Source organism: Tamandua tetradactyla, chromosome 8, assembly GCF_023851605.1.
Source record: "Tamandua tetradactyla isolate mTamTet1 chromosome 8, mTamTet1.pri, whole genome shotgun sequence".
Lineage (NCBI taxonomy): Eukaryota > Metazoa > Chordata > Mammalia > Pilosa > Myrmecophagidae > Tamandua > Tamandua tetradactyla.
The window spans coordinates 67,980,772-68,006,604 of NC_135334.1; the positions used below are offsets into that span (position 1 = coordinate 67,980,772).

The 25,833-nt window shown below is 51.2% G+C and overlaps 1 protein-coding gene across 2 annotated transcripts in view; it reads right to left on the reverse strand.

The window, feature by feature from the left end:
- Window positions 1-23,334, reverse strand: part of CAPN5 (calpain 5) — a 70,417-nt gene extending 47,083 nt beyond the window's left edge. Inside the window, exons 1-2 of one of the 2 annotated variants that reach the window (XM_077113513.1) lie at window positions 23,165-23,334; window positions 8,082-8,329 (exon numbers count right to left, since the gene is read on the reverse strand). In XM_077113513.1, coding sequence (XP_076969628.1) covers window positions 8,082-8,246 — 165 coding nt within the window. In that variant the 5' untranslated portion in view covers window positions 8,247-8,329; window positions 23,165-23,334. Of the gene's footprint in view, window positions 1-8,081; window positions 8,330-23,164 lie in introns of those variants that run through there. The other variant, XM_077113512.1, reaches the window with a different exon arrangement.
- Window positions 23,335-25,833: the final 2,499 nt, after the last annotated feature.

Consider the following 25,833-nt stretch of genomic DNA (forward strand, 5'->3'; position numbering starts at 1 on the left):
AAAGAGCAGGAGTAGCTATACTAATATCCAACAAATTAGACTTCAAATGTAAAACAGTTAAAAGAGACAAAGAAGGACACTATCTACTAATAAAAGGAACAAGTAAACAAGAAGACATAACAATCATAAATATTTATGCTTCGAACCAGAATGCCTCAAAATACGTGAGGAATACACTGCAAACACTGAAAAGGGAAATAGACACATATACCATAATAGTTGGAGACTTCAATTCACCACTCTCATCAATGGAGAGAACATCTAGACAGAGGATCAATAAAGAAATAGAGAATCTGAATATTACTATAAAGGAGCTAGACTTAACAGACATTTATAGGACATTACATCCCACAACAGCAGGATACACCCTTTTCTCAAGTGCTCATGGATCATTCTCAAAGATAGACCATATGCTGGGTCACAAAGCAAGTCTTAACAAATTTAAAAAGATTGAAATCGTACACAACACTTTCTCGGATCATAAAGGAATGAAGTTGGAAATCAATAATAGGCGGATGGGGCGGGCCGCGGTGGCTCAGCGGGCAAAGTGCTTGCCTGCCATGCCGGAGGACCTCGGTTCGATTCCCGGCCCCAGCCCATGTAAAAAACAAACAAACAAACAAAATACAATAAAACAAGAAAATGTTTAAAGATGTTTCCTTTCCTTCCTTCTATCCTTCCTTCCTTCTCTCTGTCTTTCCTTCCCTTCCTCCCTCTCTCTTTAAAAAAAAAAAAATAAATAAAAAAAAAAAAATAATAGGCGGATGGCCAGAAAATTCACAAATACATGGAGGCTCAACAACACACTCCTAAACAACGAGTGGGTCAAAGAAGAAATTGCTAGAGAAATTAGCAAATACCTCTAGGTGAATGAAAATGAAAACACAACATATCAAAACTTATGGGACACAGCAAAGGCAGTGCTAAGAGGGAAATTTATTGCCCTAAATGCCTATATCAGAAAAGAAGAAAAGGCAAAAATGCAGGAATTAACTGTCCACTTGGAAGAACTGGAGAAAGAACAGCAAACTAATCCCAAAGCAAGCAAAAGGAAAGAAATAACAAAGATTAGAGCAGAAATAAATGAAATTGAAAACATGAAAACAATAGAGAAAATCAATAAGGCCAGAAGTTGGTTCTATGAGAAAATCAGTAAGATTGATGGGCCCTTAGCAAGATTGACAAAAAGAAGAAGAGAGAGGATGCAAAGAAATAAGATGAGAAATGGAAGAGGAGACATAACTACTGACCTCACAGAAATAAAGGAGGTAATAACAGGATACTATGAACAACTTTACGCTAATAAATACAACAATTTAGATGAAATGGACGGGTTCCTGGAAAGACATGAACAGCCAACTTTGACTCAAGAAGACATAGATGACCTCAACAAACCAATCACAAGTAAAGAAATTGAATTAGTCATTCAAAAGCTTCCTAAAAAGAAAAGTCCAGGACCAGACGGCTTCACATGTGAATTCTATCAAACATTCCAGAAAGAATTAGTACCAACTCTCCTCAAATTCTTCAAAATAATCGAAGTGGAGGGAAAGCTACCTAATTCATTCTATGAAGGCAACATCACCCTCATACCAAAACCAGGCAAAGATATTACAAAAAAAGAAAACTACAGACCAATCTCTCTAATGAATATAGATGCAAAAATCCTCAACAAAATTCTAGCAAATCATATCCAACAACACATTAAAAGAATTATACATCATGACCAAGTAGGATTCATCCCAGGTATGCAAGGATGGTTCAACATAAGAAAATCAATTAATGTAATACACCATATCAACAAATCAAAGCAGAAAAATCACATGATCATCTCAATTGATGCAGAGAAGGCATTTGACAAGATTCAACATCCTTTCCGGTTGAAAACACTTCAAAAGATAGGAATACAAGGGAACTTCCTTAAAATGATAGAGGGAATATATGAAAAACCCATAGCTACTATCATCCTCAATGGGGAAAAATTGAAAACTTTCCCCCTAAGATCAGGAACAAGACAAGGATGTCCACTATCACCACTATTATTCAACATTGTGTTGGAGGTTCTAGCCAGAGCAATTAGACAAGAAAAAGAAATACAAGGCATCAAAATTGGAAAAGAAGAAGTAAAATTATCACTGTTTGCTGACGATATGATACTATACATCGAAAACCCGGAAAAATCCACAACAAAACTACTAGAGCTAATAAATGAGTACAGCAAAGTAGCAGGTTACAAGATCAACATTCAAAAACCTGTAGCATTTCTATACACTAGTAATGAACAAGCTGAGGGGGAAATAAAGAAACGAATTCCATTTACAATTGCAACTAAAAGAATAAAATACCTAGGAATAAATTTAACTAAAGAGACAAAAAACATATATAAAGAAAACTACAAAAAACTGTTAAAAGAAATCACAGAAGACCTAAATAGATGGAAGGGCATACCGTGTTCATGGATTGGAAGACTAAATATAGTTAAGATGTCAAGCCTACCTAAATTGATTTACAGATTCAATGCAATACCAATCAAAATCCCAACCACTTATTTTTCAGAAATAGAAAAACCAATAAGCAAATTTATCTGGAAGGGCAGGGTGCCCCGAATTGCTAAAAACATCTTGAGGAAAAAAAACGAAGCTGGAGATCTCGTACTGCCTGACTTTAAGGCATATTATGAAGCCACAGTGGTCAAAACAGCATGGTATTGGCATAAAGATAGATATATCGAACAATGGAATCGAATAGAGTGCTCAGATATAGACCCTCTCACTATGGACATTTGATCTTTGGTAAGGTAGTCAAACCAACTCACCTGGGACAGAACAGTCTCTTCAATAAATGGTGCCTAGAGAACTGGATATCCATATGCAAAAGAATGAAAGAAGACCCATATCTCACACCCTACACAAAAGTTAACTCAAAATGGATCAAAGATCTAAACATTAGGTCTAAGACCATAAAATAGTTAGAGGAAAATGTAGGGAGATATCTTACGAAACTTACAATTGGAGGCGGTTTTATGGACCTTAAACCTAAAGCAAGAGCACTGAAGAAGGAAATAAATAAATGGGAGCTCCTCAAAATTAAACACTTTTGTGCATCAAAGAACTTCATCAAGAAAGTAGAAAGACAGCCTACACAATGGGAGACAATATTTGGAAACGACATATCAGATAAAGGTCTAGTATCCAGAATTTATAAAGAGATTGTTCATCTCAACAACAAAAAGACAGCCAACCCAATTACAAAATGGGAAAAAGACTTGAACAGACACCTACCAGAAGAGGAAATACAAATGGCCAAAAGGCACATGAAGAGATGCTCAATGTCCCTGGCCATTAGAGAAATGCGAATCAAAACCACAATGAGATATCATGTCATACCCACCAGAATGGCCATTATCAACAAAACAGAAAATGACAAGTGCTGGAGACGATGCGGAGAAAGAGGCACACTTATCCACTGTTGGTGGGAATGTCAAATGGTGCAACCACTGTGGAAGGCAGTTTGGCGGTTCCTCAAAAAGCTGAATATAGAATTGCCATACGACCCAGCAATACCATTGCTGGGTATCTACTCAAAGGACTTAAGAGCAAAGACACAAACGGACATTTGCACACCAATGTTTATAGTAGCATTATTTACAATTGCAAAGAGATGGAAACAGCCAAAATGTCCATCAACAGACGAGTGGCTAAACAAACTGTGGTATATACATACGATGGAATATTATGCAGCTTTAAGAAAGGATAAACTTATGAAGCATGTAATAACATGGACGGACCTAGAGAACATTATGCTGAGTGAGTCCAGCCAAAAACTAAAGGACAAATACTGTATGGTCCCACTGATGTGAACGGACATTCGAGAATAAACTTGGAATATGTCATTGGTAACAGAGTCCAGCAGGAGTTAGAAACAGGGTAAGATAATGGGTAATTGGAGCTGAAGGGATACAGACTGTGCAACAGGACTAGATATAAAAACTCAAAAATGGACAGCACAATAATACCTAATTGTAAAGTAATCACGTTAAAACACTGAATGAAGCTGCATCTGAGCTATAGATTTTTTTTTTACTATTATTATTACTTTTATTTCTTTTCTCTATATTAACATTCTATATCTTTTTCTGTTGTGTTGCTAGTTCTTCTAAACCGATGCAAATGTACTAAGAAACGATGATCATGCATCTATGTGATGATGTTAAGAATTACTGATTGCATATGTAGAATGGTATGATTTCTAAATGCTGGGTTAATTTCTTTTTTTCCGTTAATTAATAAAAAAAAATACCACATTAAAAAAAAATCAGCCTTCTTGTTCCACTTTGGGATAAAGGAAAGGAGGAAGGCGAGCTGAGAAGATCATCCAAGAATCGAGAGGCCAGGAGAATGCCACCTTAAAGAGAGGGAGGCAAGTGAAGGAGGCCATTCCCAGGGTTTTAGAAAAAACTTGGCTTTTTGCTGTGTTTGTAAATAGTGAGGTCCCAGATGGGACTCCAAAGGAACATGGTTGCCTCAGGCCAAAGTTCCGCCTCTTCGGCCAACAGCCCAACAGCTGGGAGTTAATGGCCACTCTGGCTAACTGGAGCCGCCCCCATTCTCCTGTGCTAAGATTGGCTTGATTTCCTGCAACATAAACCTCCCACCCTGGTAGTCCCTGCTAGCTGCGTCTGGGGCCTGCCACCAAGGCGCCGGCCCTGCTTTCCATCCAGGGTTTTTTTTAATCCCTGCAGTGAAGAGAACCGTCCATTGCACACTTGCCCACTTGGTCTCACCTCCTCATTCTGAATGCAGGAGTCAGCTCACACCCAGACTGCCCATCTGAGAATGAATCCCCACCCCTGCCGCCACTCAGACATTCCTACCCCCCACGCCAATCGCACACTCTACCACAGGCCCCACGTCCCACGGCAGGGCAGGTCTGCGCCTCCCCTTCAGGCCCAGTGTCTAAAAAGGGCTGGGCCAGAGCAGGCACCCAGAGAGGAAGGCAGTGAAAAGAAGGGAGCCGTGGGCTGGTTCCTGAACAGATCAGGAGAGGAGCTCAGAAAGGGCAGGTGACTCAGCTAAGGTCACACAGCAGGGCAACGCTGAGCCTGACGAGCATGGCGTTCCCTCCTCCCACAGGGCCAAACCCATCCTCACCAGTCTCCTTCAGAGTGATGGATCTGAAACATCCGGGGTGGTTGGGGGCGGGAGAGGGTCAGGACAGGGGCAGTGAGGGGGTGGAGCAGGAAGGGGGCAATGTGCTCCAGCTCCCCACCCTCTCCCCTGCACTCAGGGTATTACAAAGGCCCTTTTAAAGCCGGGCCTCCTTCCCCACCCACTTGACAAAGGAGAGAAAGAAAGGCGTGGGGGAGGGGAGAGATCCAGGAGACAGAATCTTCCTGCCAGGCCAGAAGGCGCCTGGGATTTCCAGAGAACCACAGCAGAGGGTCAGAGATTCTATTGCAGCCCGTCAGGCTGAGGTCAAAGGTACCAGAGCCCTTTAACTGGTGATGGAAAGGCGGGGCCAGGGTGCAGGGCTGGGAGGCAGGACTCCTGGGTCACAGCCTAGCTCCGCTATCAGCTTGCTGGGTGACTGGGGCATGTGCCTTTCCCTCTCCACCTCAGTTTCTCAAGCATCCCAGTCTAAGAAAATGTACAGGAGTTTTGAATGGGGAAGGACTTAAGTTCATAGTCCGGAAGAGGAACTAGAAAACTAAGTGCCATTCTCAAAAGCTCAGGGACTGAAGGAATGTTGTATGCCAAACTGACCCTGTCACACCCTGCTGAAAGCCTCGCCTTCAGTGGCTGCCCACACCCCTGGAGGAAAGGCCAAGGGTTCCAACCAACCCTGCCCACCCTGGACCCCTTGGGCCTCCTTGCTCCGCTCACTCTCCTCCCCCTGCTCAAGCTTCAGCTGCACTGTCATTTCCCAAATAAGCCTGAGGACTTCAAGTCTCCGTGTCTTTATTCACATCTCGTCTGTGCAGCCCTTCCTGGCAAATGCCTGTCATCCTTCAACTCCAAGAAGCCTTCTCTGATTGTTGGGAGGCAGAGTCACAGCCTCTGAGCATCCGCAGTCACCTGCACTGAGGTCCCCTCTGTGTGAGTGAATCTCGGGGTGTCACCAGCACAACCATGGAGAATGGGGAGGGGCCTGGGGCAATGTCGCCTCCAACCGGGACACCCGACTCTGCAGCCTGGCACGCACAAGCTTTAGGGACCCCCGCCCAGCCACTCCCTCACACTCAGGAATCAGGTTTAAAATGATGAAAGCATGCTCCGAGACCACAATTTTCATTTAAACACACTCTAACCTCAGCAACCAAGTGCAGGAGAGGCGAGCAGCCAGACAGAAATGCTACTTAATTCATCATTAGCAGTATTAATGGCAATAGCTTTTCTGGATTGGGTGCCAGGCCCTGCATTACCTCCTCTTCTCCAGAACTTCTCATGCATTACCTCCTCTAATCCTCACAACAACCCCATGAGGTAGGTACTATTATTTTTTACTACTATTGTTATTGATTAATCATCGTCATAAATGCTTTTTATTTATACAGCAAGTGACTATCAAAGTCATTATGATAATCTGGAAAGTAAATTCTTTACACTTGAGTGTCACTCTTCATCTTATCAAAAAACAGTCACATTGGGCTGGCCACGGTGGCTCAGCAGGCAGAGTTCTCGCCTGCCATGCCAGAGACCCGGGTTTGTTTCCTGGTGCCTGCCCATGCGGGGGGGGGAAAAAACAGTCACATCCCAGAGATGATGGTAGCACGTTATTGTGAGAATAATTAACATGGTGTGTGAGTGTAGTCAAAAGGGGAAGTGAAGAGTCAATGTGTGTCACCAGAAGGAAAGGTGGAGGTTAAAACATGGGGATGCAAAACACGGTGAATCTTGTGGTGGACAATGTCTGAGTAACTGTACAAACATAAAAAAAAGTTCTTTCATGAGCTAGAGTGGATGTGCAATGTTTTTATAAGGAGTTAATAGCAGAGGGGTATACGGAGAAAAATTTACCTATTACAAACTATGGGGTATTGCTAACAGGAATATTTTAATGCTCTGTCATCAACAGTGACAAACGTACCACACCAACACCATGAGTCAATAATACAGGGGGATAGGGAGTAAGGGAAGATTAGGGTTTGCTTTTTTCTTTCTTTCTTTTCTAGAGCAATGAAGAGGTTCTAAGTTTGATCATGTGATGACACTGTGAGCCTGTGCTGCATGAACACATCTCAAGAAAATTGCATTTAAAAAAGGTCACGCCCATATCTGCACATTTTTATCTCAAAAATGGCCTGGGGAGGACCGGCAACATAGCCGTCCGAGGCTACTGCCCAATTTTCTCAGAGAAGAGCAGAGGCTGGAGCTGGGCGGTGGTGACCATGGAATTAGGGTCCTTTCAAACCCCCAGAGCATCAGCACCCCCACTCTCTCAGCAGCCTGGGGCCAGGGACCGACGCCCCCCAGCCACCCAGCGGCCTCCACCGACTCAGCCCCAACGTTTCTGGGCCTAGCTGGGCCACCCAGCTGGGACCTGACACTGACTGTTATATTTCACATTATGTTATGCTATTCTACGTTGTGTTGCGTTTTGTGTTGTGATGTTATATGTTGAATTGCATCAACACATAACAGAAAGCGCTGTGGAAGTCCTAACCCCCAGTGCCTCAGCATGTGCCCTTCTATGGAAATAGGCCCATTGCAGGTGTAATTAGTGAAGACAAGGCCATACTGGAATAGGGTGGGCCTTTAATCCGTTATGACTGGCGTCCCTTATTCCTATACAAGACAGCGAGAACAGACACACACACAGAGACACGCGGCGGGGTGGGGGCAGGTGATGACGGAGGCAGACACTACAGCCGCCGGCCAAGGAGGGCCCAGGATTGCCCGCACACCCCAGAGGCTGGAAGGAGCACGGGAGACTCTTCCCTAGAGCCTTCACAGGGAGCCCAGGCCTGCTGACCTCTCGATTTCCGATTTCTAGCCTCCAGAACTGCGAGGGAGTGAACACATCTGTTGTTGGAAGCCTCCACACTCTTTGCTGCAGCAGCCCTAGGAAAATCAGCCACTGACCTTGGGCCGCTTCCACCTAACCGTGGGCCCCGGGACGCCGGCGTAGTAGAGCGAGTCATCGGTGGCCGGGAAGAGGGGGTCCTCGAAGAGCACCTTCCTGCGCAGACAGGCCCGCTTCAGGGACGAGTAGTTCTGGTCCTCGTAGGACTTCACGCAGGAGAACATGGTGGCGGCCGCTGCCCCAGGCAGGCGAGGCCGAGACCAGGCAGCGGAGGGCGGGCTGGGTATGTAGGCCGCTCCTGGGGCACCTGGCAGGACAGGAAGGCAAGAAGGCCGTCACCTGTTGGCACCTAGAGTGCCTGCTGTGATGCTGCGTGATCCCCAGGGCTGCCCTCCCTGCTGCCCCGTCCCCACTGTACAGGCAAAGAACTGAGGCTCAGAGGTGAAGGCAGAGACGCGGCTGGAACACGGCACAGCAGGCAGAGGAGCCCAAAGGCCTGACCCCAGAGCCTGAATTCTCTTCAGTTTCTGATGCTTGGAGGAGTTAATAGACCCCTCAGCCAACAGCCCAGTGGCATCCAGGGCTGGCCCCAGCTGTATTCCCTCCTTCTCCCTCCCCTGTTTACCCAGCCTTCTCTGGACTCCCTAATGGGTGGCTGACCCCAGCAGCTCGCTGGCTGGTGACTCCCCACCAGGGAAAGCAGCAGCAATTCCAGATTTCTCTCCTCCAGACACTCGTCCCTAGTCTGGAGTGGCACATTTCTGCCCCACGTAGAAAAACCCTGGTAACCCCTCCAGCCATTCATTCCCCCTTGTCCCCTCCCTCCAGCATTCTGCCTTCTTCACTGCACCCCTGGAATAAATATCTTCAGTTCACTCAGGGGTATGCTCATTGCTTCTGTAACCCGACTGCCCTAAGACCTCCAACCTCCAAAAGCCAGACTACCCCACAGCAGCCACCCGGACCACAGTGGCAACCCACATTCCTAAACACAGTCCCCTCCTTGGAACATCTGCCCCGGGCTGTAGAGATGTCTGTTGTTGGTTCTGGCCCCCTCCCCCATTTCTGACCTCTACTCCCACTCTGTGGCCTCACCAAAAAGTTCAAAGTGGTCATTTCCATGGCAGTGGTTTCCACGGCCCCTCTCTCCAACGATGACCCCTAGATCTCTGAGTAAGGTCTGGGTTCCTATGCTGGGCCCCAGACCAGCCCACCCCTGGCTGGACTATGACCCCCTCACAGTCAAAGTCTCCTCATATCTCTCCATCCCTCCCCTGGATTTCCTGGCCCAGGGAGCCACGCCCTCGGCACCCCCATCAGACCATCAGCCTCAGGGTGCAGGGGCCCCTTGTTTGGTTCCTCGCACACATGAGCCCCGAGACCAACACAGGAGGTGATCAGGAAACATCAGCATCCTTCCTGCATTCTCCATCCAGGAGGGCCTAGGCCCAGTGTCCTGAAACTTGTGGACATGTGCTGGCCAAAGGCAAGAGGCACAAACCAGATCGACATGGCCAAGGAAGGCCAGGGAGGTGGCGGTGGGCAGAGTGGAGGAGCAGCAGTCCGCACGGTCTGAGACATCGGACACCCTGGCAGATGGGCCCAGAAGGCCAAGCCCCCAGGTGGCAGCCCCGTCTATGCCACCCCACATCTCAGACTCCCTCTGGGCTGCTGGCGGAGCTACACATCCTGGGGCTCAATGAGCACCCCCAGGCTCTAGACACAGTGGCAGTAATGCCACACCCACACCGAAGCACAGGCCACAACCGCCCAGCCCTGCCCTGAGGGAAACCGAGGCAACAGAGGCTGGCCACTGGGGTGAATACCAGCAGAAGAACAAGACTGATGCCTATCCCAGCTGCAGGGCCACTGGCTGGGTGACCCTGAACAAGTCCCTCAACCTCTCTGAGCCTCATGTTCTCAGCTCTATATGGGAACAATGTTGCTTCAGTAACCAGAAGATGCCATGATAATAAGTGAGAGGCCGAGGGGCCAGAAGGGAAGGGGAATGAGAGGAGAAGTGGCCAAGCACCTCTTATTCCCGAGAGACCCACCACTCTGGCATCTGCCAGATGCAAATCACTTCCCCAGAGGTCTGTGTGTGCTGGGGAGCTTTTCGTGTGGCCATTTTTTCAGAAAAGAGAATCAGGCAATTCGCTCAAGTTCCCATGCCCAGTCGGGACACTGGGGTGCAGCTCCTCTGACTCCGGGGTCTCCGCCTTGGCCCCCCAACCCCGCAGCCCAGGAGAAAGGACTGAGCACTCAGACAGAGCTGGCTCACTCCCAGCATACCCTGCTGAGCTGGGGTGTCACAAGAAGGGAAAGACGAGGAGATCCTCGAAGGAAGGGAAGGCGGTGGGAGTGGGCAGTGACCGTGGGCAGTGGGGGAGGGCAGGGAGTGCCAGACCGTCCCTAACCACCACGGGGGCTGAGAGCTGATTTGTCCTCTGCTCGGGAACCCACAGCTTCGTCATCTTCTGTCCCCACAGACATCCTGGGTCCTCTTGCTGCTGTGCGGTGACCTCAGGCCCACCACTTAACCCCTCTGGCCACCTCTCTGCCCAGAGAAGCCAATAACCCTGTCCCCTCCCAGCCACTCCCAGCTGTAGAGGCCTAGAGACAACCCCTGGACTTTGGCAAACAGCCACGCAGGAGAGTCATCAGCACCACGGGTTTCTGGCAGGGCCAGAGCAGGAAGCAATTTGCTACAAGAATTAGATTAGAAAAGCTAAAAGCCAGAAACCAGACATCAGGACTTGTAATTCCAGTATCTTAGAGCCCAGAGGGCCCAGAGAGGGAGAGTGAGCTGGTTGAGGTTACACAGCCTGGTTGGTGGAGAATGAGAGTTCTGCCTGCTCTCCAGGCCAGGCAGCAGCTGATACTGCTGGAAAGGCTTATCCCAGTAGAGGTCAGAAGAGGAGTTGTGGCTGCGGGGGAGGGGGGCGGGGGGCTGACGGGTGGGGGTCTGCTTGACCAGGGTCCAGGAAAACAGGGGCAGGCTCAGCTGGGTGAGGGTCTGTCCCAGTTTAGCCGTCTCTCCAGCCTCACCTTGCCAGCCAGCTGACCTTGGCCTATTTAGGTCAGGCTCTTGTGGCCCTAGGTCTTTGCACAGGTTACCGCCCCCTCCCCTCCCCCCCACCCCCTCCATCTGCCCCAAGTGACCTCCTACTCCATTTGCCGGGTCAATGCTTTCATGGGGTCACAAAGTCACTAGCGTCTCTCTTGCCTGTGGCTCTTGCCCTATGGCTCCTGGCATGGTTGCTGAAGGCCACAGATAAATCAGGAACCAGGAAAGCTGCCTTCCAACCCCCAAGCTGGATTCCAAGCTTCTCTTTCTGAGCCTGAGCTTGAGGATATGGCATTTTCAGGGTTTTTAAACATTTTTATACTATGCGTAAACTCTGGGAGGTGTTCAGGACAGTCTGAGCTCCCCAGCCGCCTGCTGGCCCTGTCAACCTCGTTGCCCACCACCCTCTCCTCCGCACTGAGTTTCAGTCCCCTGAGCTCCTCGAAGTCCCCCTAAAGCTGTTTATCTCTAGGTCTTTGCATACTCTGGTCCTTCCACTAGGAATGCTGTTCCCACACTTGCACACTTGCATCCTTGGAGAACTCCTGGTCATCCATCAAGACTCGGTCCCAGGGTGGGCCATGGTGGCTCAGCAGGCAAGAATGCGTGCCTGCCATGCCAGAGGACCCGAGTTCGATTCCCGGTGCCTGCCCATGTAAAAAAGAAAAAAAGACTCGGTCCCAGTACCTTCCATCGGCCCTGACAGTGTTCCTCCCTCTGCCTCCACCATCTTAGAGCCTCTCCCTTACAGCACCTGCTGCCATGTGCCTGACTGCCCAGTGATTTGTCCATCTCCCCAGCGGAACTGAAGTCCCTCCAAGGCAGGGCTCAGGACGTACTCCTCTGTGCATCCTGAGAGACCTACACTGGGCGTGGGGGGAGAATTCAGTAAATATTTGTTGAATGAATCACAAAAGTGAGGGAAGTAAAAATTCTTTCACAGATGGGGGAAAACAAACTCAAAGACTGGCAGGGAATCCCCCGAGGAATCAGGGTTCAGGTTCCCGAAGGCCAGCCCCACCCTTCCCACTGGACAGGCCTCTCCTTCCCTCCCCTTCCTGATGGCTGGGTGCCAGCCGGTGCCACACCCAAGCCTATCTCCAGCACCTGACAGAGACTGCCCATTAGTTCCCCAAAGACCACCTGGGCTGTGCGGCCGGACAGGCCATGTCACCTTTCTGGTCTGCATGATCTTTGTGTAGAAGGAGAAGATAATGAGCTCGGGCCTCTGTGCCAAAATGAGACTCCCAGAACAGCATTCTGTATACAATAAAGTGCTGTGCCCCTGAGGGACTTTCCCTACCAGGCAGTCCACAGCTGGCACGCGGATATCTGCTACGTTTCTAGACCCCTGCCGGGCATGCAGAGTTACAACATTTCATAGTTTCTGCCCCCCAAGGAACCGTATGGTCTAGCACGACAGACAGACACAAGGCAGGATGGATACACACCGTTTCAGAGGTTCTAGCAAGCAGGATGCAGGGAAACCTCACCGAGGCCTGGCCCCAGAATAGCTTGTCTTTTATGAGAAAAAGGTCATTCCAGGCAAAGGGAACAGCTCAAGCAAAGGCTCAGAGGCATGAATATGTACGGCGACACAGACCCAGCCTGGCTTAGCAAGGGCCCCTGGACTGGGAGTGGGGTGCCGAGATGGGCCACAATAAGGGGACTGGGAGTTCCTCCCCAAGGAGCTCGGTGACGCAGGCTCCCGCGGCAGGCTGGACAGTCCCAGCCGGCTACTGTGTGCCCTTGGGCAAGTCTTTATCCACTCTGAGCCGTGATTCTTGATTCTAGACTCTATGGAGGCAGAAGATAGAAAATGAGTAGAATCTGCCCCCGAGCTCTGCCCTGGATAAACTTGGTCTGTCCTTGCCTTGGAAAAGGTGAGCATCTCCCCTCAGGCCTGACTCTCCCTGGGCCTGCGGGCAGGAGCCTGGCTGTGTGTGTAGGGTGGAGTGAGGGGTCCTCTCCCAGCAGGCCATGCCGAGCTGGCTGGAGGAGCAGAAGGGTTGACACCAGTGAACCTTCCCTGGGACAGCTACAGTCAACGAAGCAGTGAGAGAAGCAGAGAGAGAGTTTGGTAGAAAAGAAGTTTGTAGGCAAGAAGATGAAGGAACTTCTCCAAAGTTCATACCTATGAGCAGCAGACCCAGGCAGAACATGGAGACCCCAGACTCCAAACCACACCAGGCATCCCAAAGCAGGGGTGTGGGTTAATGCTTGGTTATTTTAGAAGGTACAGTGCTGTGGCAAAAAAAGATATTACTTCCCCTTCGATTCCCTTTCACGGAGAAGTTCCTCAGCCTGGCCCAGCAGGTCTTTAACATCTCAGAGCCCTGCCCACCTCCTATTTCACAAAGAGGGAACAGGCTTCGGGCTCCCAGCCTTAATCCGGCAAAGGCACATAATTCAAAGACGGAATTGATTGTTGTTCATATTTTGAGGTTCTCTCAGCTTCCTTGTATTTATGGAGAATGATACGGACTTTCCACCTCCAGCAGATACACAGTTTCCTTTAAGAAATATTAAGGGAAAAAGTTGTTTGTTTGTTTGTTTAAACCGCAGCATTACACCAAGCCCTGGAGGGCAGTGTGCTGCTAAAGAGGCCCTGAGACCAGGTTCCAGGGCGTGTGGCAATGGACCAGTCACCTCACCTCTCTCAGCCTTGGGGCCCTCCCATCGAGGTGGGGTAACGGTGCCTGCAGCTGCCGCAGCTAAGCCCACCTGCAGCAGCCAAGAGGGACTCAAATCAGCACACGACAGGCCGGGCAATGCCAAGGCCACCTGGAAGAAGAGCAAAAGCTGGAGGACTTCAACTACCCGCTAGCAAGGCCCAGCACAGGGCTCCAGCAATTAAGGAGGGTGGTATCGGCGCAGAGAGAGGCAGACAGACCGATGGAACAGAACAGAATGTCCGAAAATAGGCCACCAGTATAAGGACACCTGATTCATGACAAAGGCGACACTATGGCACATTGGGAAAGGACGGTCTTTTCAATGAATGGTGCTGGGCTGATGGCCTGTCAATATGGAAAAAGAATTTTCTTGATCCCTGCCTCACACTACACACAAAACTCAATTCCAGATTGCAAATCCAACTGTGAGGTAAAACAATAAAGTGGTTAGGAGAGAACATGAGAGCACATCCAAATGGCCAATAAATACATGAAAAAATGTTCAATTTCACTTATCATTAAGGAGATGCAAATTAAAACCACAAGACAGCACTACACACCCACCAGAACAGCTAAAGTGAAAAAGACCAAAAGGAATAAACAAAAAACAAGAAAACACAAAAATCCTAATGAGACTCTCACATATTAGCGGTAAAAGTGTAAATTGGCCCAACCGCTTTGCAAAACTGTTTGACCATATCTACCAAAGCCGAAGTCCTGTCTAGTGATCCCATTCCTAAGCATATGTTGAACAGAAATGCATGCACATATTCACCAAAAAAACACGTAAAAGAATGTTTATTACAGCAGCATTTGTAATAGCTGACAATTAGAAACAACCCAAATGTCCATCAACAGGAGAACTGATAAAGGCGTTGCTGTGTTGGATACTCACGTAATGGATACATACAGCAATGAGAAGGAAAAGAAAGACTGCCGCATGCAACTGCAGGTGAAGCTCACAGGCATAATGTTAAACAAAAGAAGCATTACCGTCTAATTCCACTTATTAAAAATAAAAAAAAAACTTTTTTTAGTAAACCCAGGCAAAACTTATCCATGGTGACTAGAAGGCATGGCAGCAATGACTTTGGGGGGAAAGCAACTGCAAGGGGCCTGGGGGCTTTGGGAATATTCTCTCTTGATCTGGGTGGTGGTTACGTGGTCACTTCTGAAATTTCATCCAGGTACACAGCTACACTTTATATACTTTTCTGTTGTTGTTAGCCTTCAGTAAAAAGTTGAACAAAACAAGCTGGCCCAGTGGCCCTGGTTAGAAGGGCTGGTTGAATCTGGTGACCAGATCCCACCAGTTCTGGGCCTTTCACAGCTGAGGTCCTGTCCAGCTGGTCACTGCACACCTGGCACCAAAGGTGGGACTCCTGGGGTAGGGGCTGTGTGACCTTCTGCAAGTTGTCACGTCTCTGATTCTCCGCTTCCTCTCCATCTCTCTGGACACTTGTGGCTTTGGTGCTTGGCGTGCTCAAGTCCAAGGGAGGGCCCCAGAAGGTGACAGCAGTGACCCCCTGACCCCAACCAAGCACATGCCTCCAAGGTTTCCTCTGTGTGGGAGAAGGGGTGCCAGCCAGGCAGAGACCACCCCCAGGAGACGTTCTCAGCACTGAGGAGAGTGGGCACAGCTGTTGGGAAAGGATTAGGTCCCAACTAGCACAGAACTGGCGGAGGTGGGGAGGATGGTTATTAATAGATGAGGCTGCAGAGGAAATTCAGGCTGAGGATTCGGGCTTTATCTTGAAGGTGATGGGGAGCTGTGGAAGGGTTCTGAGGAGAGAAGGGACTTGGTCACACAGTTGTCTTAGAAAGAGCCACATGAGGAACAGAGAAGTAAAGGGCAAGACGAGGGCAGAAAAAACAGAATGCAAGACTACAGCAGAAAAACCTGACCTGTCAGGCTAGCATGTGAATGGAGAGGATTCTAGAGCTATTTAAGAGCTCTGCTTAGGAGGGACAGTCAGCTCTAACTGGTGGCCCACTGACTGTGGGGCTTTATGGGAGGATGCAGGAATGTCTCCCAGGGGTACCCTCTCTGTGCCACAATTCCACACACAAAGTGGGCACCCGCGTGCAGCATGGGCCTGGCAAGTAGATATGGTCCAGAGCTGGAGAAAGGAGCGAGTGAGACCCCAGACCCCATAACGAGGCAATCAAAGCCCCACCATGTCCCCCATCCCCTTCCCTGCCCTCCCACCACTCCCAGCGCCAGAGCCCCCCTCGCCATATGCTCAGGGAAGGGTTAAACAGCTGAGTTCATACTAGTGCCCCTGGGACTTCCACTTGCGCACCTTTGCCAGCACCTGTTCTGGGCAGGCCCCGAGCTGACGCGCAGGGTCCTCGAGGCGGTCTCAGTGGAGGAGGGGTTCTAGGTGACACACACAAGAGCTACGCAAACACACCACAGCCGGGGCTTAGGGTGATAGAGGCTGGAAGATCAGTGTGGGCTCGGGGTGGGGGTGGGGGGGGCGTCTTCAAGATGGAGCCTGAGCAGGGCTTGCAGGCGAGGCCTGACCACCCATCGGGAGGAAGAGCCTGAGGAAAAGGCAGAGGCTGGAACCTGAGTAACAGCCGGAGGGCCAGGGCCAGGAGATTTGAGCGAGGAAAGCTTGCAGCTGGGAGCCAGGGAAGGGGTCGGGGGAGAGAAGAAGCATCAGAGGCAGATGCAGTGACAGAGCCGGGAAGCATCGAGGCCTGAGCTGGTGGGGAGAAGGCCGGATGCCAGGCGGAGGGAAAGAGCAGAGCCTCAGAGCTTGGCAATTGATTGGTAGTTGGGTTTTTGTGGTTGTTAATGTATTTATTCCCTTTTATCCCATACCCACCCCCATTCTCCTAATGCCCTACTATTACCATTTTAATAATATGCTTAATGTGTATCTCTTTATGTGTACTGTGTACGTATTTTGACCTCCCAGGACTCTATCTCATCTTTCCTGTGCACAGAAGAATGGATGGCAAGGATGAGGGAGAGGGGTGGGGAGAGAAAATGAGTGTGTGGAGGGACAGCTGGGCTTTGGCTACACTTGAGGCTGCTAGGGAGGGCTGGTCACCCCCGGCTCCCGGGCCACCCAGAGCAGAGGCAGCCAGGCCCGATGAATCACTGGAGCTAACGCCAAGCAGGCTGGCACTGGGGCTGGGAAATCCTGTCTTTCTTCTCCACTCCCCTATCAACATCATTTGTGTCCAAATCTATCCTCCACCCAACTGCAGAGCCATCTTTCTAACATATAAATCCAACCAAGTCATTCCCCTGCAGGGAGGCCTGGAGGGCAGAGCCAAGGATCCTCAGCTGGCAGTGGTGGGGGACAGCAGTCCTGGGGCTCTGCTGTCCCCCTGGCAGTGCATTTGAGGGAGAAACAGCCTCAGGGCCTGGCTTACTGTGTGGCGTTGACTAAGTCACTGGTCTTTGACCCCTGCAGCTGTTCCTCATTTGGGAATTAGGTCCTACCACAGGGTGTTATGAGAAGGGAGCTGGGGATCGTCGGTAAGCAGAGTGTGCATGGGGGAGGAAACTAGGGGATATTCTAGCTCCTGGGTTCCTGCGGGCCTTGGTCAGGGGCAGGAAGAGGCTGAGAACTTGGCCTTACTCCTGGAGGCAGGGAGCTTCCTGAATGGGTGAACAACTGGTCTGATTTTAGCCCTGAAAGTCACATGTCCCAGAAACTTTTGCATGTGCTCAGAGCAGGGCAGATGCAGCAGAGTACTCCCAGTTAGAGGCTTCTCTCCCCCACCCTAGGTGGGGCTGGGGGCTGTTATACCTGGAGGTGCACGTCACAGGTGCTCACTCACTTCCCCACAGGAAAATCACCCTGAAAAAATGGGACTCAGTTTGATCACAGAAGCACCTCTGCCCCACTGTGCAGCACGCTGCCTCTCTGGCTGCAGCTTCTCACCATTGAACGGTGGGGAGGGGAACACTTTTTTTGCTCTTTTCCAATCTTGTGCATATGTCACCAGGACAGCCTCTTTCCTGGCTTTCTGCAGAGGTAGTCTGTGCCCCTATCACCTCCTGTCTCCAAGACCTAAGGTTTATAACTTGGTAAGATGGGGCCCATTGCTCAGATGGGGAAACTGAGGCCCAATTCCTAGGTCAAGCTCCTGCACAGAAATGAACTCTTCTGTTGCACTGCACAGATGGAGGATAGAGACCCAAAGAGGAAAGAGTTATGTTCTGTACTGCTTGGCTCTCTCCTGCAGGGAAAGACAAAGGGAAATGACCAATGGCCCACTCATCAGCCCCTGAGAGTCTCACTCAGTGTGCATCCCCCATCCATCCTTCACCCAAACCTGCTCTGTGTTTGACCAGGGGGGCAGTGAGCAGTCAGACAGGGCTTTAAAGGTCAATCTTGTGGGGAAAGCCAGAGACTTTAAAACAAGGAAGAGAGATCTGTTCTAAAAGAGTAACTAAGTGGGGCAAGGAAAGCTGCATGGAAGAGGTGGCATCTAAGCAGGATCTCAAAAGATGGGCTGTGATTTCAACAAATGGAGATGGAAGGTTTGCAGGAATAACATCCTAGGAAGAAGAAACTATTCTGGGAAAGGGGGAGGTCAGGGTGCAGGGGAGAGGGAAGAAAAAAGAGGGGCTAGCACAGAAATATTGCCACAGTTGGTATGGCGGGTACTGAATCCTAGGCCAAGGAACTGGGGCGTGTGCTGCGGTGTCAGCTGGGCTCCTGGATCATTCATGAGAAGGTCGGATGGAAAGTGGGCCAGGCAGGGGGACCAGCTTGTAGAAATGCCTCTGTGACAGAAGTGGGCCTGGTCATGCACGGCCCTGCCCTGGGGATGAAATGGAGACCCACGCTGGAGCAGGGACTGCAGCATGCAGCCAGGGGTTCTTCGGGGGATGGCTGGGGTTTCTTCTTTGGAGATGCCAGGAGGCTTCCAACCTCCAAGTTGCCAGACCACGTCTGGAGTAAGTGGCCTGCTAGCAGCACTTCCAGGCTCAGTGCTCAGCACTGCGCCATGTCACGCTCCTGCCTGTGACAGCCTGGAATGCAAACGCCTCCTCCTCCCCTGTCCAGGCAGAGGATAGATCAGAGCCTCAGGATTTCAGGCTGGAAGGACCATCAATACCCCCATGCTTGGATGGGGAGAGCAAGGCCCAGGAAGGGGCAAGACAGAGATCTATTTGTGCCATAGATTCTTCAACTTAAAATGAAGGCCTTTTCCACTCTGCTGACCCAATCTCCCCTAACCACTCTGGTCACACTTCTGTTTCAGACAGGACCTGGCCTTTCTCAGCCTTGGTATATTCATCTGCAAATGACCCCACCTGGCACTAGGTTTATTGGATGAATGTGTGAAAAAAGCCCAGCTCCACTCTGATAGGCCTAATCCATTGTCACGTACAGGTTGGGTCCAACCTCTGGGGCAGCCCACAGGGACATGCTGGAATGTTCTCTTCTTCCAAACACACCTGAGTGCCAGTTACCACAGGCTCAGGCTGGGCGCTGGAGCCAGAGGTGCAGCAGTGCCAGGCACTGACCACAAAGGCTCCCAGGCCGAGGGAGACAGATGCTGAGAGCGGCCTCACAGGACAACCAGGGCTGTGACGCAGGGAAGCTGAGGGCTATGGGTGCCCTGCGATGACACTGCAGTTGGTTCCTGTGGCCCCAAAGATGTCCACGTCCTAATCCCTGGACCTGTGACTGTCACCTTATATGGCAAAAAAGACTTTGCAGATCTGATGAAGGCTCTTGAGATGGGGGATTATCCTGGATTATCCGGGTGGGCCCTAAATGTAATCATAAGGGTCCTTATAAAAGGAAGGCAGAGGGAAATTTGGCTCCAGGAAAGGAGAAGCCACAGTGACCACAGAAGCAGAGTTTGGAATGATGCAGCCACAAGGAATGCTGGCAGCCACCAGAAGCTGGAAGAGGCAAGGCTTCTCCCCTGGAACCCCTGGAGGGAACCAACCATGCTGACACCTTGAGTTTAGCCCTTTAAGACTCATTTTAGATCTCGGACCTCCAGCACCATAGGAGAATATATTTGTGTCATTCTAAGACACTAAAATTGTGGCAATTTGTTACAACAGCCATAGGAAACTATATAGTTCCTGAAGAACAATGGGTGGGGGTGGGTTATGGGGTCCCACCCCTTCTCTCCCACTCAAGGAAGCCAGCGAGTAAGGCTGGAGTTATTACCCCTTCAATTGCCCCTTCAATTGCTCCAATGTAAAACAAAGTCACCCTAAACTCTGGTGTCTTAATTACTGTCAGTAGTAACAAACCCCTTGAGTTCCACTGCACCTGCCTGGCAGGGGAAGTTACACAGCAGTGGGCTGCCCAGGGGTAGGTGAGGACTCAGGCCTCATGCTCCTTGCAGCCACCTCCCGGACATACCTCAACAGTGGTGGTCAACTTCATACCAATGCATGGGCTTTGGCCTTCTCCAGTCACCAGTCCCTTCTCCCACAGCTGACCACAACCCCCATTGTGGCAGAAAACAACAGCCCACTCCCACAGGCCACAACAGCCTCAGCCACTAGTAGTCTCTCCATGCCCCTAGCCCAGGGAAAGTTAGGGGCTCCTAGAAATACATCCTCTGAATAATTAAAATGGGGAGTAACTAGAGCCATTTACAAGCAACTAAATGCTGGCCAAGCCTGAGGGCTGACTCCATAAAACACTCTGGATGAGAACCCAAAGGGACCTGACCCATTTTGCCTTCAGAAGCAGGTAAAGGCAAGGCCTGAGGCCAAAGGGAAATTTGCAGCTTGGTCTGAACTGAAGTGAGGCAATCAAAGGATGTCAACATCTGGAGTAGAAGTGGCCCAGGGAAAAGACGAGTCTGCAGAGGTGAGCCTGCATCACCTCTGGATGAGAAGCCTAGGTGGACCACAAGGAACCAAGAAATGTTTTGGGAGGTGAGGGCAGTGGATGAAGGGGCAGAAGAGGTCTCTGGGGGAGATGGGTGGATGGATGGGAACTCCAAAGGCACAAAAAAACACTTGAGGAGATGGGGGCAGAGATAGGGCCGTGGGATAGACAAGAGAAAGGCTGCACAGGCCCTAAGACAGAGGCTGGGGAGCTGCTTGGGGGACAGAGTTCAGGCTTTGCCCCCTGCAACTGGGGGAACCCAGCTGCTCCAAGCCCCTGCCTCTCTCCAGGGAATAGGAGCCTTGGTGGAGGCCCTTGGTCAGGCAGACAGAAAGACCCAGCCACAAAAGGGGTCTGAGAGGGTTTCCAATTCAGTGGGAGAGCTCCCATTTGCTTTCACCCTTCTTCTCCCAAAGTTAGACCCTCCTTCCTGCAAGCATTTATCTATCTCCCCCAGGGAAGGAGGGAAAAAGTGATGTCAATTGTTAATCACTATTAATCAAAACAGCTACCAAAAGCCATGTACCTACTAAGTGCTCTAGTGACATGCCCTAAACTAATCACCATTTCCCAAATCTGTCTGATTAGGCAGCATTTATACCCATTTCACAAATGCGGAGACTGAGACTCACACAGGGGACATTCCTTGTCTCGAGGCCATAGGCAGGTAGGAAGGTACAGAGCCTGTCTCAGCAGGAAGAACCTTGGGCACAATGGCTCAGGCCTGCAGGGGGCACTGGAAAGAGTCCTCCCCAGTGCTCAGTGAGGGCTTCAGGAGGGCTCCTATTTGGGGCCCAGGGCTGTCTTGAGAGCCATCGAGGAAAGCAGCCTCAGAAGCAGCCAGAGACAGCACTGGCCTCAGAGCAGGGTCCTGGATTTCACCCCCAAAAGCCCACTGGCCTCTGGAAATCTTTGCAGCCAACCTCTGCCTCATCAACCTCCCCCAGACCTGCTCTTCTCCCGGTCATGGTCCCCATCTCACAGGGCACCCCACCCACCCTTTCCTAGTGTCCAGACCCTGTGCTGCAGCCCCTTGGCATCTCCCGCTCACCCTCACCCCTGCTCTGGGAACTCCTGTTGAGGTTCCCTCCTTCCCTACCAAGCCAAGTCCTGGTGAGGGGAGGAGAGGAGGGAGCCTCTCCCTGACACGGCCCCTCCTCACTGGTTTTGAGCAACCCACTCACCACTGCGGCCAAGGGTGACCCTTCTCAGAAGACAGGCATCTGGCCTGTTGACTTGATCTCTGCTCCCCACCAAGCTATCATTCATCTTTAACCATGCTATCCCCTTGGCCGACAATGTCCTGCACTTTGTTTTCTGCTTAGTGAACTTGTTTTCATCCTTTGAGACCCAGCACCAGTGAATCCCCAGTAAAATCTTCCCCAGCTCCCAGGCAGTAATGAGTCCCTGCCTCATACCCAGCACTGGGTCTAACTCTGGCAGGGGCTTATCTGTTGATCCATTTGCCTCTCAGGCAGAAGTGAGGCTGTTCAGGGCAACGACCTCACCTGTGCACCCCTTTGATCTGACACCCCACTCTGGCCTGGTCTGGAGCAGGAGCAGCTGGACCCACCTCACCCTGCCCTGTCCCTCAGCCCGGGAAGGCCCTCCCCATCAGGACTGGTACAAGGACCAGGCCCAAAGACCCCCGAAGGTCTCAATCCTGGCAGCTGAACACAGTGGTTCCCCCAGGAGGTCTCACTCACAGGGTCTGCTGGGCTGGGACTCAAGCCACCTCTATCCCAGGAAGTCTGCCCAGATTTCTCCCTGCCTTTAGAATTCTGGGGATAGTTGCCCTCAGCCCTTTCCTCCAATAGTGCAGGGAGGAGGAGATGCTGGCTTGAGAGTTACGCAGACAGGGGATCAAGTTCAGACTCAACAGCCCCCAGAGAGATGGCATCTCACTTCACCCCTCTGTGCCCTACTCTTCTTCGATGAATCTCACCAGATGAAATGACGGGAGAGAACTGAACACCAGTTAACGACCTTCTGTCCTACTTCACCTCTGATCACCAGGCCAGTCTCCCCAGACCCCACCCCCACACATGCCCAAGCCCTGCAGCCAAGGAGAAAGGTTCCCATTCATCCTGATAAGGACCCCTATGGGGAACAGGCTCTGGCACCGGGACCTCGGCCTTGCCCCTTTCCCAAGTCTCCAGTTACAAGGGAAGGGCTGTGAGATCGAATGGGTGGAGAGAGAAGCCGAAAGGGGAATTGTAAGGAAGAGGAGGGGAAGAGCCCATTAAGCCCCAGTGTTTAGCGCCAACGTTCTCTACACCAGGAAAACGGAATCCGGAACAGTGGAAAGAGGCCCCGCGTCGCAGGGTGGGGGTGGAGCTGGGGACGAACCCCGGGGTGCCGGGGCGTATCCCTGAGGGCACCGCCCCCCAGGCCTCAAGGCCCGTGCTCACCTCCCCTCCTCTCTGGTCCGCAGGATGTGCAACCCTCTACATCGAGTCGTGCTCACACGTACTGGCTCATGCTGCACCTTCTCACACACCCCCAGAACACACACAAAACACACGCGCCCTCGCATATGCCTCCCTCCGCGCAGCTCCTGCTACCTGCCGCACAGCCGCGGGCCGAGCCGGACTCGGGGGATGCTGGGCGCAGCGCGGGCACTGGACTGGACCCGGACAGCTGGCTCTGGTTCTGGCCAGTGATCCGGCTGGGGCTGGCCTGGAGCGGGGGCTCGAGCTCCGACTCGCGGGGTTCGTTCGGCCCTGCCCCGCCCCGTCCCTCCGGGTCCCGCCCAGTCCCTCGGCCTCCGCCCATTTGGGGACAGAGGCGTGGTCTCTGGTGGGGCAGCAGGAAAGGATTGCTGCGCATGCGAACTGGCGCCGCGCTGTGGGGGCGAACCGGCTGGGAAGTGGCCGCGGAGTTCCCGCTAGGGCCTGGGAGGGCGTGCTTTGGGTCCTCGCCGCTCAGCTGGACACCTCTCTGTTCCGTCGGGCCCCCTCTCTTCCTCCCTCCCTCCCACCCGAGTTTTGTCTGCTGTAGAACATCCCCGGGAGCCCCTGGGGGCCAAGCCCAGGTTGGCAGCTACCCCTGGGCTCCGCGCGCAGCCAGGGACCCCGCGGAGGTGCAGGCTCCACGTCAGGCTTTACAGGCCGGCTAAGCTCTGGACAAGCATCTTGTGCAACCAGCACTGCAAGTGCCAAGACAGGGTCGCTGGGGAAAGAAAAGGAGGAGAGCGCCATTCCTTTCCCCATCTCCATCTCTACATTAATCCTCAAGTTTCCGGATGGAGGAGGGGGCACTCAGTCCCCGAGAGATGTAAGGAGGGTCCTCATCAGATGGGAAAAGCTGGCCCAGGGTCTGGATTGAGCGCTTACCACGTGCTGTGACAGGGCAGCGGTAGGAGCAGTCTGGATCCTGAGCTCAGCTCTGTGGCTGGTTCCCAGAATGCCCTTGGGAAAGCCACAGATCCTCGGTTTCTGGGTATTTAAAATACGGACTGTATCCCCAAAGGCTTATGAATGACCAATCCTGCCACACAGAAGGGGCTCTGGGGGTATCCAATGGAGACTCACCCAAAGACAGCAAGACAGAACACAAACCCTCTGATCATCCCAGGCCTGTGTCCACCCACTTTGAGGCTCAGATAGTCCACTTCTCCTCACCCTCCAGGGTTCCCAGTTTCAGTTAATGGTTTCCTCAACCTCTCAGTCACCTCGACTCCTCCGACCTCCTTCCCCACCTCCCATGCTCCCTCCAGCCTAGACCCCCCAGAAGTCACTCCCCTGGTTGCAGCTCCAGCTCCCTGGGAGGCCTCCTATCCAGGCAAGAAAGACTTTCCAATGTTTACCCTGGACTGTCATGCACAGTCAGACCATGTCACCCCCCTACCTGACTCGCCCACCTCTTCCAACCCCCATTCCAATGTCTCTCCCCTGGGCTGCAGCCTCCAGGATCAGGCACTCATCCTTTTCCCACCCTCAGAAATGGTTTATGCTGTCCCCCCTGCAGCTGTCTGAAAAGCTCTTTCTTCCCTTTGCACACACCTACAGCCTGACGTCACGCCTTGGCTCTAAGGCCACCTTCTCTGTGGGGTCCCACTACCCTACTTATTCAGCATTCCCATCCCATTACGTATGCTCCTCGACTGTACTGAGAGTTGACTGGTGGGGTCTCGGCCTCCCACCAGGCATAAGTTCACAAGGGACCAAGGGCTCATTCTCAGTAAGACAGTAAGTAGTACTTGGCAGAGACGGGCAGAGCTGGATCCCAGTTCTTGTTCTTCCAGTTACTGGCCTTGTGATCTGGGCAAGTCCTCCATCCTTTCTGGGCCTCATCTTCTTCATCTGTAAAGTGGGCTTCTCGCAGAAGTATGTGGTGATCAGTTCTGGTCAGCACGGGGCTCAATAAAGGCCTCCTCAGGTGGAATGTTGCACAGCATTGCCTCTTGAACTGTAGCTCCTATGTGTTCCAAGGTGGAGCTGGCTTCAGAGCCGAGAAAACATATCTGCCCCACCCCTCAAAAGAGTGGGGTTCAGAGAATGCTTGGGTTCCTTCTTCTATGTCAGAGTTTTGGAGCCATAAGAGGAGGTTGGAAACATGGACTCTGGACTCACTAACTAGGTTCATATTAGCTGCGTGTCCTTGGGCAAGTGACCTGACCTTGCTGTACCCCAGTCTCCTCACATATAAAATCAGTAGAGTAGTAATTATACCACGGAGTTGTTGTGGGATTAAACGGACCATGTAAAGCTCTCAAGAGTGCTTTGGATCAGTTTAGAAGAACTAGCAACACAACAGAAAAAGATATAGAATGTTAATATAGAGAAAAAAAATAAAAGTAATAATACTAGTAAAAAAAAAAAAAAAAGTGCTTTGGAGTAAGCACTCCGTATCAGTATTAGTTGATAAATTTTCATCTGATTTAATGCTCTCATTTTGTGAAGATAATGGGCCCCCAAAGGTAAAGAGACCTGTACACACAGCTGAATAAGAAGTCTAGCCATGATGAAAGGTGAGACTAGAAGGGCCCCCAGAAGGTAGGCAGCACCTGCCTTCTTTGTTATGTGGGGAAAGAGGCCTAGAAAGAGATAGTGATGTCTCCAGGGCCACCCAGCCCGGTGGGGAGTGGGGTACTGGTCCTGCTCCTGGAAGGGGTTTGGGGGTTGAAAAGAAGCTGGGAAGCCAGGCCTGCACCACAGGCTAAGGGCTCTAAGGATGCTCTGGTCCCAGGACCCCGACTGGTCGTTTTTCATAAGGTCGGTAATCATTATGC